The sequence below is a fragment of the Sarcophilus harrisii genome, chromosome 3 (assembly GCF_902635505.1).
Source record: "Sarcophilus harrisii chromosome 3, mSarHar1.11, whole genome shotgun sequence".
Taxonomy (NCBI): Eukaryota; Metazoa; Chordata; class Mammalia; order Dasyuromorphia; family Dasyuridae; genus Sarcophilus; species Sarcophilus harrisii.
Window position 1 is genome coordinate 424,215,372 of NC_045428.1, and position 18,055 is coordinate 424,233,426.

Here is an 18,055-nt window from a genome sequence, read left to right on the forward strand (position 1 = left end):
GGACGGTACTTTTCATTTTGAGTCCTTTGGAACTATTGCTCTTTCTGTATACAATACTCTTCTAATTTTCTGGTCACTTTACTTTGCATCAGTTCACGAAATTCTTCCTGAGTTTTTCTGAAACCATCCTTCCCCCCCCCCCCCTCCCCTTTCATCATTTCTTACTGCACATCACAATCACATATTACAACTTGTTGAGCCAGAGCCCAGTTAGTGTGGGCATTCTGTACAATGTCTTCCCGATATAAATAAATGATCCTGAGAAGACAGTTCTTTTAAAACTGTTTTCCTTTTTATTTCACCTCTTAAAATTATATCAATCATTGCTTATTGAGTGTGGCTGGTTCTATATTTGAAGTTGTAATACTGTTTTAGAAACATAACTGGAGAATGAGGAGGTTTGCTGTTAAATGACAAGCATACTCATCCAGGAATTGTGATATTAGTTATGTGAAATTCTTCCTTGTGGATTACTCTTTTTAAAGAACTGTCAGGTTCAAGACACTATAGAGTTAGTAAAGGAGGGATTTACTTACAGGCCTGCCCAACTCTAAGGCTACTGACTGTGACAGAATACCACGCATCCAGTTAGAAGATAATTGTGGATAAAATGCATAGCTGATGTCAATTGATGATGTTTAGCACATTCTTGTTGAGTAATTTAATATTTCAAAGATTATCATTTAGATCTTAGTGCATACCCATTCCCTGGTAGTAATAGAGGCACTTTTGAAAACTTCATTAACTTTTCCAAAGAAGCTAAGAAAGAGTTGCAATTATCATATCAATTGTTTGTATGCAAACATAATTCTAAAGGCTTAAGGGTGCTTGAAAAAGTTTATTCTCTAAATTGTTAAACACTTCCAACCAAAATATTGTTTACACTATTTGCTTAGCTAACAAGTTCTTTCAAAGGGGAGCACAAAATAAACTAGCCCTTTCTAAATGTTCAAAAATTATGAATTAGCAGAAGCTTCTTTAATTAGACAAAGTTCTCTTCATTTTTCTACTACTTCCAGGAAAAGCTTATTTTTATAGTTCTGCTAAAACATCCAGTTTTCTTTTGACAGCCATACAACTCGGTCCATTTGGCCGTGTGTGCATGGTGCATGCGTGTGTATTTCTTTAAAGAAAAAAACTCAAATTCTACTTCCAGGGCCAGATGGGCAGGCACACGGCACATGGCCTGAAAGACACAGAATTTGACTGAGGTCTGGGCTTCTGCTGAGTTTGGCTGTCGCTGAGAAGCACATTTGACAGACCACTTAATTCTAGCTGCCAAAAATGAGTTAAAAAGGGAACACATTTTTCCTTCTTTTGCCTTTTGTCTTCCTTTTTTTTTTTCTTTCCCTCCCATAGTATTGACAGGCTAATCTTTTTCCAGTCAAGAGTTTGCATGACAATGCAATAGGAATCAATAGAAAAAATAAAGCTAGTTTTGGAGGTTCTATCTCAACTTTCCAATACTCTACAGAACACAAATATGACATAGCCCACAACCCAGCAGGTTGGTCACTGATCTTTCTGCCTGTTAGTTTTAGAATAAGAAACCAGAGGCCTATGACTTGGAGTCCAGTAGAGATAGTCTCCCTTTCCTTTATAAGGATGGGGATCAGAGCCTTCTCTTTATAATATGCAACTTTCAGTAACTTTCCTAGAACTGATAATCATCAAATCCCTCCACCTAACCCCACCCTTACTTAAAGAAAGAAAAACATGCCCTTTAAAAATGTCAATTATAGAGTACATACAAGGTGTCTTGTTTTTAAGCTTCTGAAAAAATGACATTTTCCCTCACTATTTTCCTATCTATTCTAGCATAGTACTATGAAACATGATTTTTTTGTGAGCCCAGGTTTGAATATCAATTTCAGCACATATTGTCTACTTGACCCTAGTTAAGCCACATAACTTCTCAATTTCCTCAATTGTAAAATGAGGGAGTTAAGTTAGATCTCTAAAGTCCCTTTCAGTTCTAAATCTATGTTTCTATCCATGGCACATTGCTAGCAAGTTTCAAATGAATATTCTTATATTGAAAATTTACAAACAAATCCATAAACAGAAATAACACAGAGTTCTCTTCTCCAACCAGTCATTTTCTAACTTCACCCCAAATTAATTAACTTTTATAAAGCATTTACTATGTACCAAGGCCTATGTTCAGCCCTGCTGCTACAAGGAAAATTAATCAACAATATTCTGAAAGTAGAAGACAGAGAGAGAGAGAGAGAGAGAGAGAGAGAGAATAAAGTCATCATTATATGTATGGATGTGTTATTGTTCTTTGTCCTTCATTATCTGAGGATCAATGACATGACAAATACATACAAATAAAACTTTAATGAGGGCTTAAATTCCTTTGCAGCCAAATACAAATACTTAGTATATATTTTTGTACTGTCTTATTCGTAGTTATATAAGGGGAAGTTATGGTTCACATCTGGGAATATGGTCCTGAACACTATTGTTTGTTAATAGAATGACAGCAAAGATGAGAAAGGATAAGAAGGAATTATCAAGATATCTAAACAATATAGAATTGATTTTACATGATCCAATAATTGGAAATTAGATCAAACATAAAAAAACAACAGTTACTAAAGAATATAAGGGGAGGAGGGTAATTTGTAACTCAACAGCTGGAAACAAAGAAAACAGATTTATATGAAGTCAGTATTTGAGAGTCTGGAGGTGATTGTGTTTAAAAGAAAGATCAGAGCTAAACAGAGTAAACACAGCCAAAGATGAGGACAGAGTTGAAAACAGGAAAAAGCAGTCATGTTGAGGTCAAATGGAAGACAGAGTCCAAGTCACAAGTTTTAGAACTGTACAGGGTGAGCATGTCCCCCAGGGCTCTCATTTTACACACAAGAAAACGGAGGTTTAAACAAGAGAAGTGATCAACCCAATGTCAGATAGTGATAACAAGAGGCTGAATATAAACCCAAGATTTCTGACTGCAAATTCCATGCTCTTTCCATTACAACATGGCTTGTCTTCACTAATGCTCTCAGTAACCTTTACAACTTGGATTAGACTATAGGATAAAGGAGACAACTAAAAATACAATTACCAACATCTACTGCTATTATAGTTCAGTGACAGCAGCTGAACCATGAAAAAATACTGAGGGCATTTTTTCACAACTTTAAGATTTACTTGCAACTGAATCTTTTGGATGGGAGTTTCAACAGCGATCTAGATTAACTGGAAATAGATGCTGTCCACAAGCTCTTTCTGGTGACTATAGGAAATAGGAGGAGAGAAATTTTGATAACTATTATCAAATGAGTTAATATATGTAAAGAATTAGCTATTTTTATTACTACTATTAGAAAACTGTGAGCATGGTTACAAAGATACTAAAGGTCACAGATGGTGACTTGATCATAAAATTACCCTCTTGTCTTTCTTCTCTTTTCCTAGATCTAATGGCCCTTGCTGACCTCAGCTACTGTTTCAAATAAATCAATAAACTGCCCCTCTCTCTTAAGGTACTGTCTGCCCCATCTTTCTGCCTCAACACTGAAAAACTGGACAGCATTTCTTTATCAGCCTTGGTCTTCACATATATCCGTGAAATCTTCTATGGGTATATATATTCCATAACCATAGTCTTTAGTCTCAACTTTAGGAACAAAAGCACCAAGCACGGTGCTCTAAACACAGTAGAAGCTTAATAAATGTTAATGACAAAAGTCAGATAAAGATAAATGAGACCTTAACCTTCCAAGTCTCCATTGTCCTTATTCAAGGACGACTCTAACTTCTGGTTCTCAAACTCCTTCAGAGTTGCCTGAAATGTTCTGACCCAATTTCACAAATGGAAAAAAATAAACTAAAACAAAATCTGGTCTATACAGTATAACTGGATCCAAGCATCAATAATTAAGATTTGCATAAGAACTTATAAGATTTGCAAAATGGCTCACACATACTAACCATTTGATTCATATATATATAGATACAAAACGTATATATGTATATATAAAATATACATGCATATATGTAAGCCTGTGAAAATAGGTAGCATTCTTATCTCTATTTTACATATGAGGAAACTGAGGTTGAGAAATATTAAGTGACTTGTCCAGGGCCTGAAGCAGGATTCAAATTTAGGTCTTCCTCACTATAGCAATGGAAAATAGGAAAACCAAGTGATGTAATATAAATATTCGAATGATTGAAAGTGAAATAAAGATTGGTTATCTGCCATTGCCAGGCAAAAAGGATATTATGTTAATTATTAATTATAGTCTCCATGATGAAGTAATTAAAAGGACATGGATTGGTCTTGCTCCCAAAGGAAGGGAAAATTCTTGTCTTTGTTAGAAAAGATCCTGGTACTTACACAAAAGAAGCCCCTGACTTATTTATGGCTGCATTCAAATGGCAGAAGGAGTTCTCACCTTTCCCCCTACCAGGCAGAATGCCAAGGCTAGAAGGGTAGGAATCCAATCTCTGGAAGATTTGATACAGGAAAGAAACTCTGAATGGGTAAGGCTCCTAGCCACCTCTTTGTCCTGAGCCTTTTTTATTCTCTTTTTCTTCTAAATTATTATGTAGAAGTGAAGTTGAATATACTCTTCCCCTCTCCCACAGCCATCATACACCCCTCTCCATAGCCCACTCTGGCTGCAGTGTAATGCCATAGTCAGCCATCAGAGGGCAAGAGAGAGCCATGTGAGGGACACCCCCACAGACTAGGGTACCCCCTTCCATACCTGAGAGACTTGATTTCTGAGACTTTCCTCATTTCATTCAACATTTACTCACTTCTAATCGCAAAATAAGTAAGACAGAGTTCCTACTCTTAAGATACTTAAAATCTAAAAATTAGGTTTTCTAAATCTATTATTAAATTCCAATTTAAACAGCATGAATAATTTGTGAATTTGTCCTGGCCCTCAAATTAAAACTTTCTTATTCAGTGACACGGTACTTCACCAAATGACTAATTTTTTTCAGCTTTACATCTCAACCCAGATAGGCTACTAGTTAAATAGCTTTGAGACCAGAGTATAACAAGATTCTAAAAAGCCAATTCAGAGATCTTGGTAAAGGTTCTGTGGAGGTAGCACCTTATTTATTCACAGGTTCATTTTATGGAACAAGGGATCCATATGCAACACAATATATTAGAAAAAAAGTGGATTGGGAATCAGGAACTTTGACTCCAAGATCTATTCAGTAGTTGATAGAGTCCTTGAGGAAGGAACTGCACTTTATTATTCCCAGCACCTGGCACAGTACATTACACAAAGTAGAAATTTAATTAATGTCTGTTAAACAAAAATGAAGACCTATCTATTGTCTAACCTCACTCTTTACAGTAAATATTTTTCATTATATTATAAAAGCGGAGACAACATACATAAAATGAATTACACCAAAGATAAGGTACAGAGGTGATGAAAGTTGCTAATGAGGAGAGAGGTCCTTTGCAGCTGTAAGGACCAGGAAAGGCCTCTCACAGAAGGTAGGATTTGAGCTGATTCTCCAAGGAAGTGAAGTAAATTAAATAATACAGTAATAAGTCTGAGCCTTCCAGTGTAAAGATATAGCAACAACATAGCAATAAGAGCCAGACTGTGTTTAAGGAAATGTAAGACCAGTGTAGCTGAATCACAAAATGTATAGAAGGAAGAAAAGTGGGAAAACATCATAAATGTACTATGGAGATGAACTATGGAGACTGAAGATGGATTGAAACACAGTATTTTCACTTTGTTTTTTTTTTTCCTTTTCTTTTTTCCTTTTGGTCTAATTTTTCTTACACAACATGACAATTATGGAAATGTTTAAAAGAATTACATATATTTAACCTATATCAGATTATTTGTTGCCTTGGGGAAGGGAGAGGTGAGGGAGGAAAAAAGAAAAAATTTAGAATACAATGTCTTACAGAAATGAATGTGGAAAACTATGCATTTGCAAAAATAATATACTATTAAAATTTTTTAAATCTCCTTTGGCACATAAATGGGGGATGAATTAGAGTGGGGAGAGACCACCAGTTAAAAGACTTTTGCAAAAATTTAGGCAAGAGGTAATGATGGTTTAAACCAACACTGCAGCTACTGCAGCTCAGTGAGTAGAAAGGATACTTAAAAAGAATGTTGTGAAAGTAGAAATAACAAGATTTTCAAAACAGATTGGACATGCTGGGAGAGTGAGAATGGATAGTTAAAGATGACGCAAGATTGAGGGCCTGAGTGACTAATGGGTCCTGACTGGTCAGCACTTAGAAGGAATCTCTCCATATGCAACAAAATATATTAGCAGTGGACTACAATCAGGAACCTGAAGAAGAAAAGCAAGCTCATCAAGTCTATGGTATCTATGAGACCAAATTTCACAAGCCACCCATCCTCCTTTCTTGATGTTTTTGTCATTCACCCCACTGCTGTCTCTCCTTTCCTACCTCATTCTGTGAAGACTACATTAAAAAAAACAGTACCAAGACTTCTAGCAAGGGGATAAGGGTGTGTCAATAGACTCCCTTTTGGCTTCACTCACCATTCCTGTAACTTCCCCAAAAAAACAGCACCACCCTTCTCTGGACATGATTCCCTTATGTGTTGTCTCCTCCATTAACTTTTTCAAATAAGGATTTATCTTCCTTTTTTATTTGTATTCCCAAAATTTATAATGACTCTTGGTATATGCTACAATATACCTTTTGTAGTCTACCCAAAATGTTTCATTGATGCTGCCTTGTATTAGTCTCTTTGGAATATCATAGATGGATAGTCAGATAGATAGATACATATGTAATATTCCTGAAGAAGTAGAAAGTAAATTCCTGGAAATCAGTATCTTCTATACCTTTCACAGCACTTTGCACAATGTTGAATATTTAGGAAATGTTTATAATTAATTAATTAGATGAACAAAGGTCCAGTTGCTCTGCCTATAAATTCTTATCCTTACTATAATTGAAAACATCATTATCTTCCTTATTCCTTAAAAATAATGATTACTTTCTGTTTTTGCTTCTATCACAGAGATACATTTTCAGATTCTGTATCCCTTTATCTTCAACTCAATTCTTTCAGTTTCTCTGTGGATGCCAGATTGGCCTAACATCTCCTCCCATCACTGCTAAGGAATTACCACATAAACCTATTCCTATTCTTATTCCTCTTCCTATCCCATTTGGCCATTCACATTGATTCTCGCTTCATAATTCTAGTAAATCAGCTAAATCCTAACTACCACACAGCATTCTCTATGCAAACATCTGTTTTTGTTCTATAGATTGAATATCTAACTATGTCTTCTATACTCATTGACATTTTACATGATGTTTATCCTTTTTCAAATATCTAGCATTAACCTAGGAATATTTCTGTAAATAAACTTTCATCATAAACAGCAACTTTGGGCTTTACTCTTTTGATAAATCTTTTCCCCATTTTCCTGGATTAAATTAGGACCATTATCATCTTAAAAGCAGATATATTTGCCTTTTCCAATTAATTAGAAAGTGTAACAGCATTGTGCATACAAAAAATACTTTATCAATTTTCAGATATGGTTCATGCTAAAAAAAAAAAAAAAAAAACCCACAACTTCCAAGAATTACAAAGTATTTTCTCTATATCATTATCTTTTCCCAAAATGAAATGATATGATTCAGAATTACTTGCTAATGGCAAACTAAATCTATCTGGAGGAGAAAAAAAGAGAAGCTGGGAAGAGGAAAAAGTCAGAACAGGGACAAAGAGTTGGAAGGATGCTCTGGAGGCCAAACTCTTAGTGGATTTCAAAGTTCACCATAATCTCACACAGTTCCATCTATCAGACAGGAACCCTCTGTCCCAGTTAGATCAATCTCCTTTCTTCCACAAATGCTGTGCAAATTTCTACTATGTCTTTACATAATGTTAGTCCTCCATTCATGGCATGCTATCTATTAAAATCTTAATATAAATGAAGTCAACTTATGATTGATGAAGATGAAAAATGTAGCCTTGTCCCATAATCTAATATTCACAATGTCTTAGATTTCCTCACTGAAAACATATAGAAATCTTTACATCCATTCAATAATATAGAAATATACACTATTAGAAGATTTGATGAGGATGAGGTCCCAAAGGCAGACGTTCAGTCATGTCTATATTGTCTTAAGTTACAAAGATACTAGCATTTATGCACTAGTATGCACTAGCACTCTTCATATAACTGCTAAATTGTGACTTTCATGATTCATTTCATAGTATCTAATATTTGTGGCTTCAACAGCCCTTCTTGTTACATGTATGAGGACATGCTTACTTCACTGCAAGTACCATCTTCACTCTAGAGAATATAAATGAATCAGTACTGCTTACTGTAGAAATACATACATACACATACATATATAAACACACATTTAATAAAAAAGCTACATTAATTATTAAGGATTCTTCCTCCTATTAGGATCTTTGTGACTTGGGAAGTCATCCCTATCCCACAGAATTTGAGTTAACCTTTCTATGTAGAATTACAAGGAGAAAATTTTTAAATACCTTTAATTCTCACTTGAGAAAATGTGTACTGGCACTCCTTCTGAACTCTATATATCTATAATATGATTTTAGACTTAGAACTAAAAAGAAACTTAAAAGTCATTCAGTTCAACCCCTTCATTTCACAGATGAAGAAAATAAGACCAAGATAGGTTAAGTTATTTATCTAGGGTCACACAGCTAAGTATTTGAGGCAGGATTTGAATTGCTCCCAATTGCAAGTCTAGCATTCTATCCAGTATACTACACTGCTACTAAATAAGTAATTGGGAGTTCAAATTCAGTTTAAAACCCCAAATGAAGAAACTGAAATGGATAGGAGAAACTGACCAAATCCCCTGATTTTAAATTCAATAGAGTACTCATTCTAACTTCTATTTTGACTGGCTCTACTTTAACTTGGAGTTAAGCTCCCAAAAGCACAGGCCTGAAAATGCCCACTTACTATTCAGAAAACTTTTAATGATTTCCTACTGCCTCTAGGACAAAAAAGACTCCTCCAGCCTTCTGTACTGGCTCCAATCTGTCTTTCCAGCCTTATTTCTCTAGATCCTCTTCCATACTTTACATTCCAGCCAAACTGGACCACTAACTGTTGTGGCCTGATCTTGTTTATTTGGAAGCCCCTACACCTCCATGCATTTGTGGTACTGATGGTGATACTGATGGTGGTGGTGGTGTTGCCACTCTGTTCTTTTCTCTTTCTGTACCTCTGTCTCCCTCTCCTTCTCTCTCTTTTTCTCTCCTTTCTTTCTCTCTCTCTCTCTGTCTCTCAAATATCTGGAATGTATACCTCCCCCCCCATCTAAATCTAATCCTATTAAAATTTTTCTTCCTTCAAAGTCTGAATGATATGCCTTCTCTTTGATGAAGCCTTTTCTTCTCAGATAAAAGTGATCTCTCTGCTCTCAATTAATTTTTTTTCCTTTCTGGTGTGTTTGTTTTGGGTTTTTTTGGAAGGGAGGGGGCAATTGGGATTAAGTGAGTTGCCCAGGGTCACACAGAGTAAAGTGTACAAGGCCACCTTTGAACTCTGGTCTTCCAGACTCTAGGACATGTGCTCTATTCACTGCATCATCTGGGTGCCCCTGTTCTAATATTTTCTTAGAGCATTGTGCCTGGATCTTTATTTCCTGCCATATTCTACCTTGCATCAGACTTATTTTGTATCTCCACCAGCTAAATAAAATGACAAATGGACAGTTAGATAGAAGACTCCTTGCAGACAGGAACTGTCTTTTTTCATCTTTGTATCTTCACTTTCTAGTAGATTACCTCATACATAGTACATGCTTAATAAATATTGTTGAGTTGAATTAAACTAAATTGAATTAATAGAAAAGAATAAGCAAAATGATATTAGTTATGTAATGGTATTAGCATAGATATAAACTATGGTAAGTTATGGAGAGGAGAAAACAACACATAAAGTACCTGCCCAGGCCATTGCAACAAAGAAATTATAGGGAATGGAAGCACAAAAGCAGAAGCCCACTGCATATGTTTTCATTGTGACTGAGCACCATAATCAGTCAGATGACAGGAGACTGGAACATTAGTCCCCGAATTAAGGAGAACGTTCAAGTGATGCTTCGTGTCAACAAGGCTGCTGACAAGAGTGAAAGAAAAGGCATTCTTTTTTGAATGTGTCTGGCCCAAGTCTGGAGATGATACAGCATTGTGGGAAAAGAAAGAAAACTCAAGTAATTGTATGCTGATTAAACAACAAGCTAAAGAATTAGGAAATCTAAGCAGCAGAGTCCACTGAAATATTAGATAGTTTACTCTATTAGGTAGATTCAGACTCCACTAGAAGCATTAATTGATACTGGGAGACATCTGCCAATGCTTGATTCATATGTCTGTAATTTCTTGAAAAATGAAAAATCCAAATGATATAATAAGGTAAATTAAATCCCATTCTCCTGAAGTGAAACCTGAATGCCTTTTTAACTTAAGAAAAAAATACAGATCTAATGACTCTTTCCAGATAGTTAAGGTTCTATTGCTGTATTTTCTGTACTCCTCCCCTCCTTCCCCCCATCAAACACCTGCCTAGTCAAATCCAACAGTTCAAGTCTAATCTTGCCTAATTGCTATATTATTATGTGTACCACTCACATTGACATTTAACACTATTCATTGTTACACAAATTGCCTGTGTGGTAGAGAGGCAGCAGAGTGTGGAAGACAGTGGTATTGTCAGAAACACTTTGGAGATGAGAGGACCTCCTGACTCCAAGCCATTTAACCACAGCCCAAAGGTAATATGAAATCAAGTACTACATAAAGAATTCAGAGAAGGAATAGAATAGATGAAGAGCTAGATGTACCATGACTTAAATAGTGAGCCAAATTTAATCATTTTCACTGAACTCTTCCCCTCAATTCCCTGTTTCAATCACTGTTTCCCTTACTCCCCTTACCATTTTTACGACTTTTTCTGCTTAAAGAATGCTCATTCTTAAAACATAAGTAACATTTATGCAGCCTATGGCATTTGTGTGATGTTGTCTCCCTCAAGAGAAAATAAGAACCTTGAACATAGAGTTTATGTTTGCATCCTCAAAACTAAGCAGAGTGCCTGGCACATAGAAGACACTTAATAAATGCTTCCTGACTGGATGATTAATTATAACTTCTCCCAAGGATAAAGACCAAATGCATACTTTTTTTTTTTCTGTTTCCTCATACTTCCAACAAATTGGTTGTATGATAAAAAAATTTTTTTACACTAAAGAAATGTTTTTAAAGGACAGAGCTATGATTCCATCAGTGTAAAGAGTTTACAAGCAGACTATAAGGTTAAAAGACTTATCCAGATTACATTGCCTATATATATCAGAGATGGTACTTGAACCTAATTCTTCCTGACTCAAAAGCCAGCTCTCTACCCACCACATTATATTATCACTGCAGGATTGTATATTGTGGAAATTCAATTGAACAAATGTTTATTGTGCTAACAAATATTTATTGTTAAATAAAATTGTTTAAAAAATATGAAGTCACTTCCCTCAAAATGCTTATATTCTACGCTAAATACCATCTGATTGAAAGGTGGAATATATGTATGTATAAACACACACACACACACACACACATGCATGCACACACACATTCTTTCTCCTTATTACATCCTGATCTACCCTTCTCTCTCTCCCTTCTCCCTCTCTTTCCCCTTCCCCTCTTCCCCCCACTGTAAAATCTTCTTTGGGCTCTATAGAAGAAGAGTGCTATATGAATTCAAACAGTTTTAAGTCTCTGCTCTAAAGAATACATGATTTCAACTCAGGAAACATCATACCTTTTAAAAAGTTTTTTAAAATATTTCTTTAGCATTCAATCCTCAAAAGAAACACACAGGAGCTTTTTAAGGGCTATCATTTTATTCTCCAGAGAATTTTTCAGGCAGTGTATATGTCTTCTGTGTATACTTCATGTAACAGAACTAAACAGTGTTTCTTTCCTCCACAAGTTGATTTCTTTAAGAAAATTTCTCTCTAAAAGCTTTTAACAATCTGACCAGTCCATACAAACAAGTACCAAAATTGACTGTTTTTCAATGAGAAAACCCTCCTCAATGAAGGGATAATGGTGATACTGCTTACTTTAATAATACTGCACACATTATTCTAATAAGAACATCAAACTCATAGACTCACTGTAAGAACAGTAAGGGTCTTCAGAGAGTGACTTGTCCCGTTGTTCTCATTTCACAGATGAGGAAACTGAATAGCAGACTGGTTGAAATAACCACTAGCTCAAGTTATCCAGGAAGTAAATAACAAGTAAAAATGTCTAGAAAATTTTCCATGGTAAAGGAAAAACCAAAGCCAGGCAGGAAAGAAATGTTATTTTCCAGCTTTTTACAAGTCAAGTCCAATGAAAGGACAAAAAGCCATAATACACAACAATTCATGCTTTCTTTGATGTATCACAGATATATACAATAAAGATATCTGGCTTTTCCTTTCTTTCTTCCCTTTTCTTCTTGACCAGAAAACAATGAGTTGTTCCTTACCTGATCACAAATCAGCTCCCATTTCTTTTCATTGTCATATTGGCGCAGCAATCTGGCTTTGTCAGGAGGTAGGTTCATTGCATTCTGCAAAGAAAGGGAAAACATGCTTCAGATACCACAACAGACTAAAAGGTCAGAAGTGCAGACCAAAATAACATGATTGCGGTTGTTTAATTTTTTTCTTTTGAATTCCTGGCAAATGAGTTTGCTCAAAGCACACCCTCCCCCACAAGGAGCCATTTAAGCATCAAGTGGCCTCAAATGGAGACAAATCCCAAAATTCCACATTAGGACATTTGAGGACTATCGGTTTGAAAAAAGAGCCAGATGTTTCAAACAATGGAAATGAAAAGCTCCTTCTTTTAAACGATCAGCTTTGCCACTCACTGGTCATTAGAATTTCACCCCTTGTCATGGTAATACCATAATTCCAGTCTTCTGTGAATGTGACATTGCCTCACAGAAAGACAATCACCAAAAGAAATTCAACGTGCCAGAGCCCTTCAGTAAGCAATAGAAATAAAAAATTAAGTAACATTAAAGAAGTATATAGGGGGATTTGTGTATTATTTCCCACATAAAATAAACATTGGTATTAAATAAAATACATAGGCTGATCATAAAGGGAAACCAAGGTATAACTAATGGTAGCCCAACTGATGGATAGGGTCTACTGAAATTCACACACTTTCAAGAAAATGAAAAGAAATGCTTCAGTATGTTGGGTGGACTCCTGTGATAGATCTGTGGGAAGACATGGATAAGAGCAGCATAGGATGAACATCATTTGGTGGAAATATCCACATCCCTGAGATCACAAAACCATTGGCCAACTAGAATATAAATGAAAATATTTCCTTTAGGATGAATGCCAAGACAAACAGCTACTATTTTTTGCCTCATTGATGAAGAAGGTTTACCTTGGGAATCAGTCTACATTCTTAGAGAAATGTACATAAACACTGCTTTTATACAATGATTCCAATGTCACCTCCCTTCTCCCTCCCCATCCCCGATTGACTGTTTTCTAATGGCAATGACAGATTTGCACAGATCCATTCAAAATCTGGTCTAGTCTTTCTCACATATTTTCAAAATAGCCATATCATACTGAAACTGCAGACTCTGACCAAACAGAAAAACTCCTTTGCTTAATCTTTCTGGACCTTAGTTTTCTCATCTTTAAATTGAGGGTAAACTGAATAGTCCCTAAGACTCCTCCTAGCTCTAGGTCAAGGGTTTCTTTTGCTAAGATCCATGATTTAAAAGAAAAAAAACATTGTTAACTATATGTCAACAGAATTGTTTTGCTCAATAATCTTGTGTATTTTATTTATATATTTAAAAACATTATTCTGAGAATTCCAAACTGCCAAAAAAGGTTCATGACACACATAAAAAGGATAAAAACTTCTGCTCTAGTCATTATGAACACATAATATGTAGTCCTTTAAGGCATAAAATCTAGAATCTAGATTTTTCTATTCTGACTGAGCTAAATGGTCACCCATTGGATTATTATTGGATATGGTATCCATATGGGGTATGGATAATTATACCCCTCTTTTTTTTTAAAAACTATTTAACTCTTAACTACACATGTACTCCTCCCCATATTTCCTCCTTCAAGCCTTTACATTCTTTAATTCTCCCTTCCCCTTCCAATCACTATCAATTTAATTTTCCTAATGCAGAGTCCTTCATGATGTTCTTCCTCTTATCAAAAGCCTTCCGTAATTCCTACTATCCCCAGAATAAGGTCTGAACCACTCCATCAAAGCAATAAAACATTCAAGGCCTTCCATGAGCAGGCTTCAGTTTATCTCATTACCTACTACTTTACCATTATATACCCTAAGATATGGCCAAACTGGACTACCTGCATTCCTTCAATAAATACTACTTTCTACCTCCAAGTATTTGCTCATGTTATACCTTTTACTTGAAATTCAATTTCCACCCCATCTCTATCCACCCATAAATACCATCTCCTCACAGAGGTTCCATTTAGTCCTTAATTTAGAATTTATCTTTTCTTTCTCTCAACCTGAAAAAGACTTTATAAATAAGTGCTTAACGAATGTTTGTCGAAGTAATTTTATATTTCTACCATGTATAACATATGACTAGAAAATGCCTTAGATTCCATATTAGACTATAGACAGTTTGAGAATATGGACATATCTTGGTCATCTTTAAATTCTCAATGCCACCTAGTACCACTTTTCAATTATCTTAAATTGAATAAAATTTGTTGAATGATTTAAGTGTCAGCATAGTTGTATGTAGGTATGATGTTCCTGAACAAATGCAACCTTTATCCTACACGCCTAGACAACAAACAAAACTTTCACAGTTCCCCCTTTTTTATTTTTTTAGGAGCAAGAATGAGATCATTCAGAGGCAGTAAAAGTAAGAGAAAATGCTATAATTTGTATAGAACTTGTTTTTCTATTTTTGTACCCTTGTCTATTAGGATTGTGACCTCTCTATGATGTACCTAAAAGATTACCTAGAAGCACCATCTCATCCAGAATAGGGCAACTTTCTTACCAGAAACTAAGAGCAATGATTGATAATTTACCAGGGAGCCAATACTTACACACAACTCAATTTCATAATTTTTTTTTTTTACTCACCAAATCCTCACAAAGTATGAATGTTAAAACACACAACACACACACACACACACACAGTCAAATACCACAAGACAAATTGAAAAAAGTCCACAGTCAATGCTTTAATACTCATGATGTCCAAAAAGAACCTAGACGCAATGACTTTTCTGCCCAAAATCCCAATCTCTCCTTCTGTTTAGTTTTTCTTTGAGGACAGTCAATTGAGAAATCTGTTCCTTATCTCTGGGATCTGATGTTGTGACATTCCTGTCATCCACTAATACCATTTATCCCAACTCAGTGTCTAATTTTCTTCCCAGATAATGGCTTCAGGTTGTCTACTATCTCTGCTCTAACCAATATAGACCATAATTAATCTGGCTCCCTTACTACACTTTTTCAAGCCCTCTTCCTTAATAAAGGTTGCCAACAAACAAAATACATAGAAAAGTTATCAAGAAAATACCAGAAGTGAAATTTACCTGACATTTTCCATTAAAAGATCAGCACTTAGCAATTCATTTCATAGCAAAATGAGATGGAAATAAATCTTAGTGGGCATTTAGAATTAATTATAACAGACGATAATGAATACAGATTTTGATATGCTGTTAATAATAAAACTTTCCTCACAACAATCCTAGTATGTAGGTAGTATAAGTCTTAATATTCAGCTGGTGCCAAAGATAGCACTTTTTTTTTTTTTTTTTTAACATTGCAATAGTATTTTATTCTTCCAAATACAAGTAAAGATAATTTTCCACATTCATTTTTGTGAAACTTTGTGTTCTAAATTTTTCTACCTCCCTTTTTTACCACCTCCTTACCCTAAGACAGCAAGAAATTTGATATAGGTTAAATTTGTACAAAAAGATAACACTTTAGCAAAAAAAAAAAAAAAAAATCCTCAAGCAACTACTTCTACCAAGAAATTGTTTCTCAAGCCTATAGTCCTGAGATGGTTCCTCCATTTTTTGTAGATCCCAGAGCTCTTCCAAATTGAAGTCAACAATTCTAAGCAACCCAAAATGCCTGACCAATAATCTATAACTTTAAAAAATAACCTTAGAGATAGCTTGCCAGTAGATTTACGGAGCAATATAGAATCTGCACAATGTAGTGTACACCAATCCTGGACAAACAATTTATCTTTAAAAAAATTTTTAACGTACTTTTCCCTGGAATAGACAGAAGTGTAGTCTACACTATCTTTAAAAAAGGTAACCCTTCCCCTAATTAAAGACTGAGTAATTTGTTGGCCATCCCTGTACTATATTATGCTAACTTTCTCCTTCCCCTTTCTCAAATTGCAAAATTCCAAATTCCAAATTGTTATCTTGAATGAGGAACAATCAGGTTTTGAGGATAGATATTCCATGAGTGATCATTTATATAATCATTTTATGTTTTCATTGAGAAAACAGTAAAGAACTATTTACACAATTTGTGGCTCATTTTATTCACAAGAAAGAAGGAAAGGAGATAGGATACAGAAAATGCTAAATTTGAAATAAGAAAACCTAAGTTCAAATTCTCACTATGCTATTTACTACCTGTATAAGCTTTGGCAGATCACTTGTCCTCTCTGGACTTCAGTTTCCCAATCTACAAAATAATCTGGATGACCTCTTAGGTCCCTTTCAGTTCTAAATTTGTGGTCTTTGGACCAAATTGTAGAATCTCAATATAGGTCATAGGATATATATTAATGCTTTTTAAAAAATTAACATTACTAAATCAAACTTGTCAAGATAAGTCTTGTGATAGATGAAATCTCTACTTATAAATGCCATACAAATGCTATGCTCTAGTTCTCCCTCTTTTAATTTTCATTTAAACGATTTAATGCAGCTTTCATTATGCATGGAAGCATGTATTTTTTCCTGCTACTACAAACAGGAAGACAAAGATCCTCCTTTAAGAAAGCCAGTTTAATTATCTCTGAGTAGGAGAAGCATCATAGCGCATAGTTATGGAGTGGTAGACTTGGAATCAGGAAGATGTGAATGTGAATTCTGCTCTCACTAGCTACTTAACCATAGGCAAATCAATTTCAGCTTTCTCAATGGGTCTATAGTACTTGTTAGTGCTATTCACATCTCCGTTATTATTAGAAGCTGTCTTAAGATGCAGTCAAACTTGATGGTGAGACACTTTTTTAGCAGTTCAACAACATTTATACCCAAAGGAAAATGGTTATACTTGGAAAATGTTTTAAATTTAAATAAATAGAACTGTACATAGTAACAACGCTGGATCACAATAGTGAGTGAACTCACAAGTGTCTACAGGAACTAACTTGGATATATTTAAAATCAGTCATTTCTTGTGGATGGTATTGAGATTCCTTTGTGGATGAGATGATCTGTTAGTAGTACTTGTCCTTAATTTTTCTAGCTTCTCTTTTATGCTGTGAATTTGGAGTGCTCAACCAAGTGTAATGTAAGGATTTAAAAGATTCAAAGCTTTTTTGGTAAGAAAATACAAATTTAATCTAAAAGGCTACCTCCTCATCCCCTTTGTCTACCTATAACCATGCTGAAATAGATTGTCCCTCCCTATGAGCAAGAACATCATACTTTTAAAATTTCACAATCAAAAGACAATTCTGTTTACTCATGCCTAACATCTAAAGCATTTGGTTCTCATTTTAACCAGCAACTAAGAATATCTACATTAAAGGGAGGGAACTGCTAGGAAGTAAAGTCAGTGAGATCTATCATCTAACAAGTTTATTTTATCTACTTGATAAAGGAAACTACTTTCATCATAACAGTAAGATGTTATTTGCCTACTATAATACTGCTCCCTTTCCAAATCATTATCTGTGCAAGACCAAATTATCTTAAATATTAAAAAAAAAAAAAAACAGATTATAACAGAAGTACACGCAG

At 35.0% G+C, this 18,055-nt stretch overlaps 1 protein-coding gene across 7 annotated transcripts in view; it reads right to left on the reverse strand.

Annotated features, from left to right (window-relative positions):
* Positions 1-18,055, reverse strand: part of FMNL2 (formin like 2) — a 350,157-nt gene that overhangs the window by 142,430 nt on the left and 189,672 nt on the right. For all 7 annotated transcript variants that reach the window (XM_031960660.1, XM_031960659.1, XM_031960661.1 and 4 more), the window contains exon 2: positions 12,544-12,627. In XM_031960660.1, coding sequence (XP_031816520.1) covers positions 12,544-12,627 — 84 coding nt within the window. The remainder of the gene's footprint in view (positions 1-12,543; positions 12,628-18,055) is intronic.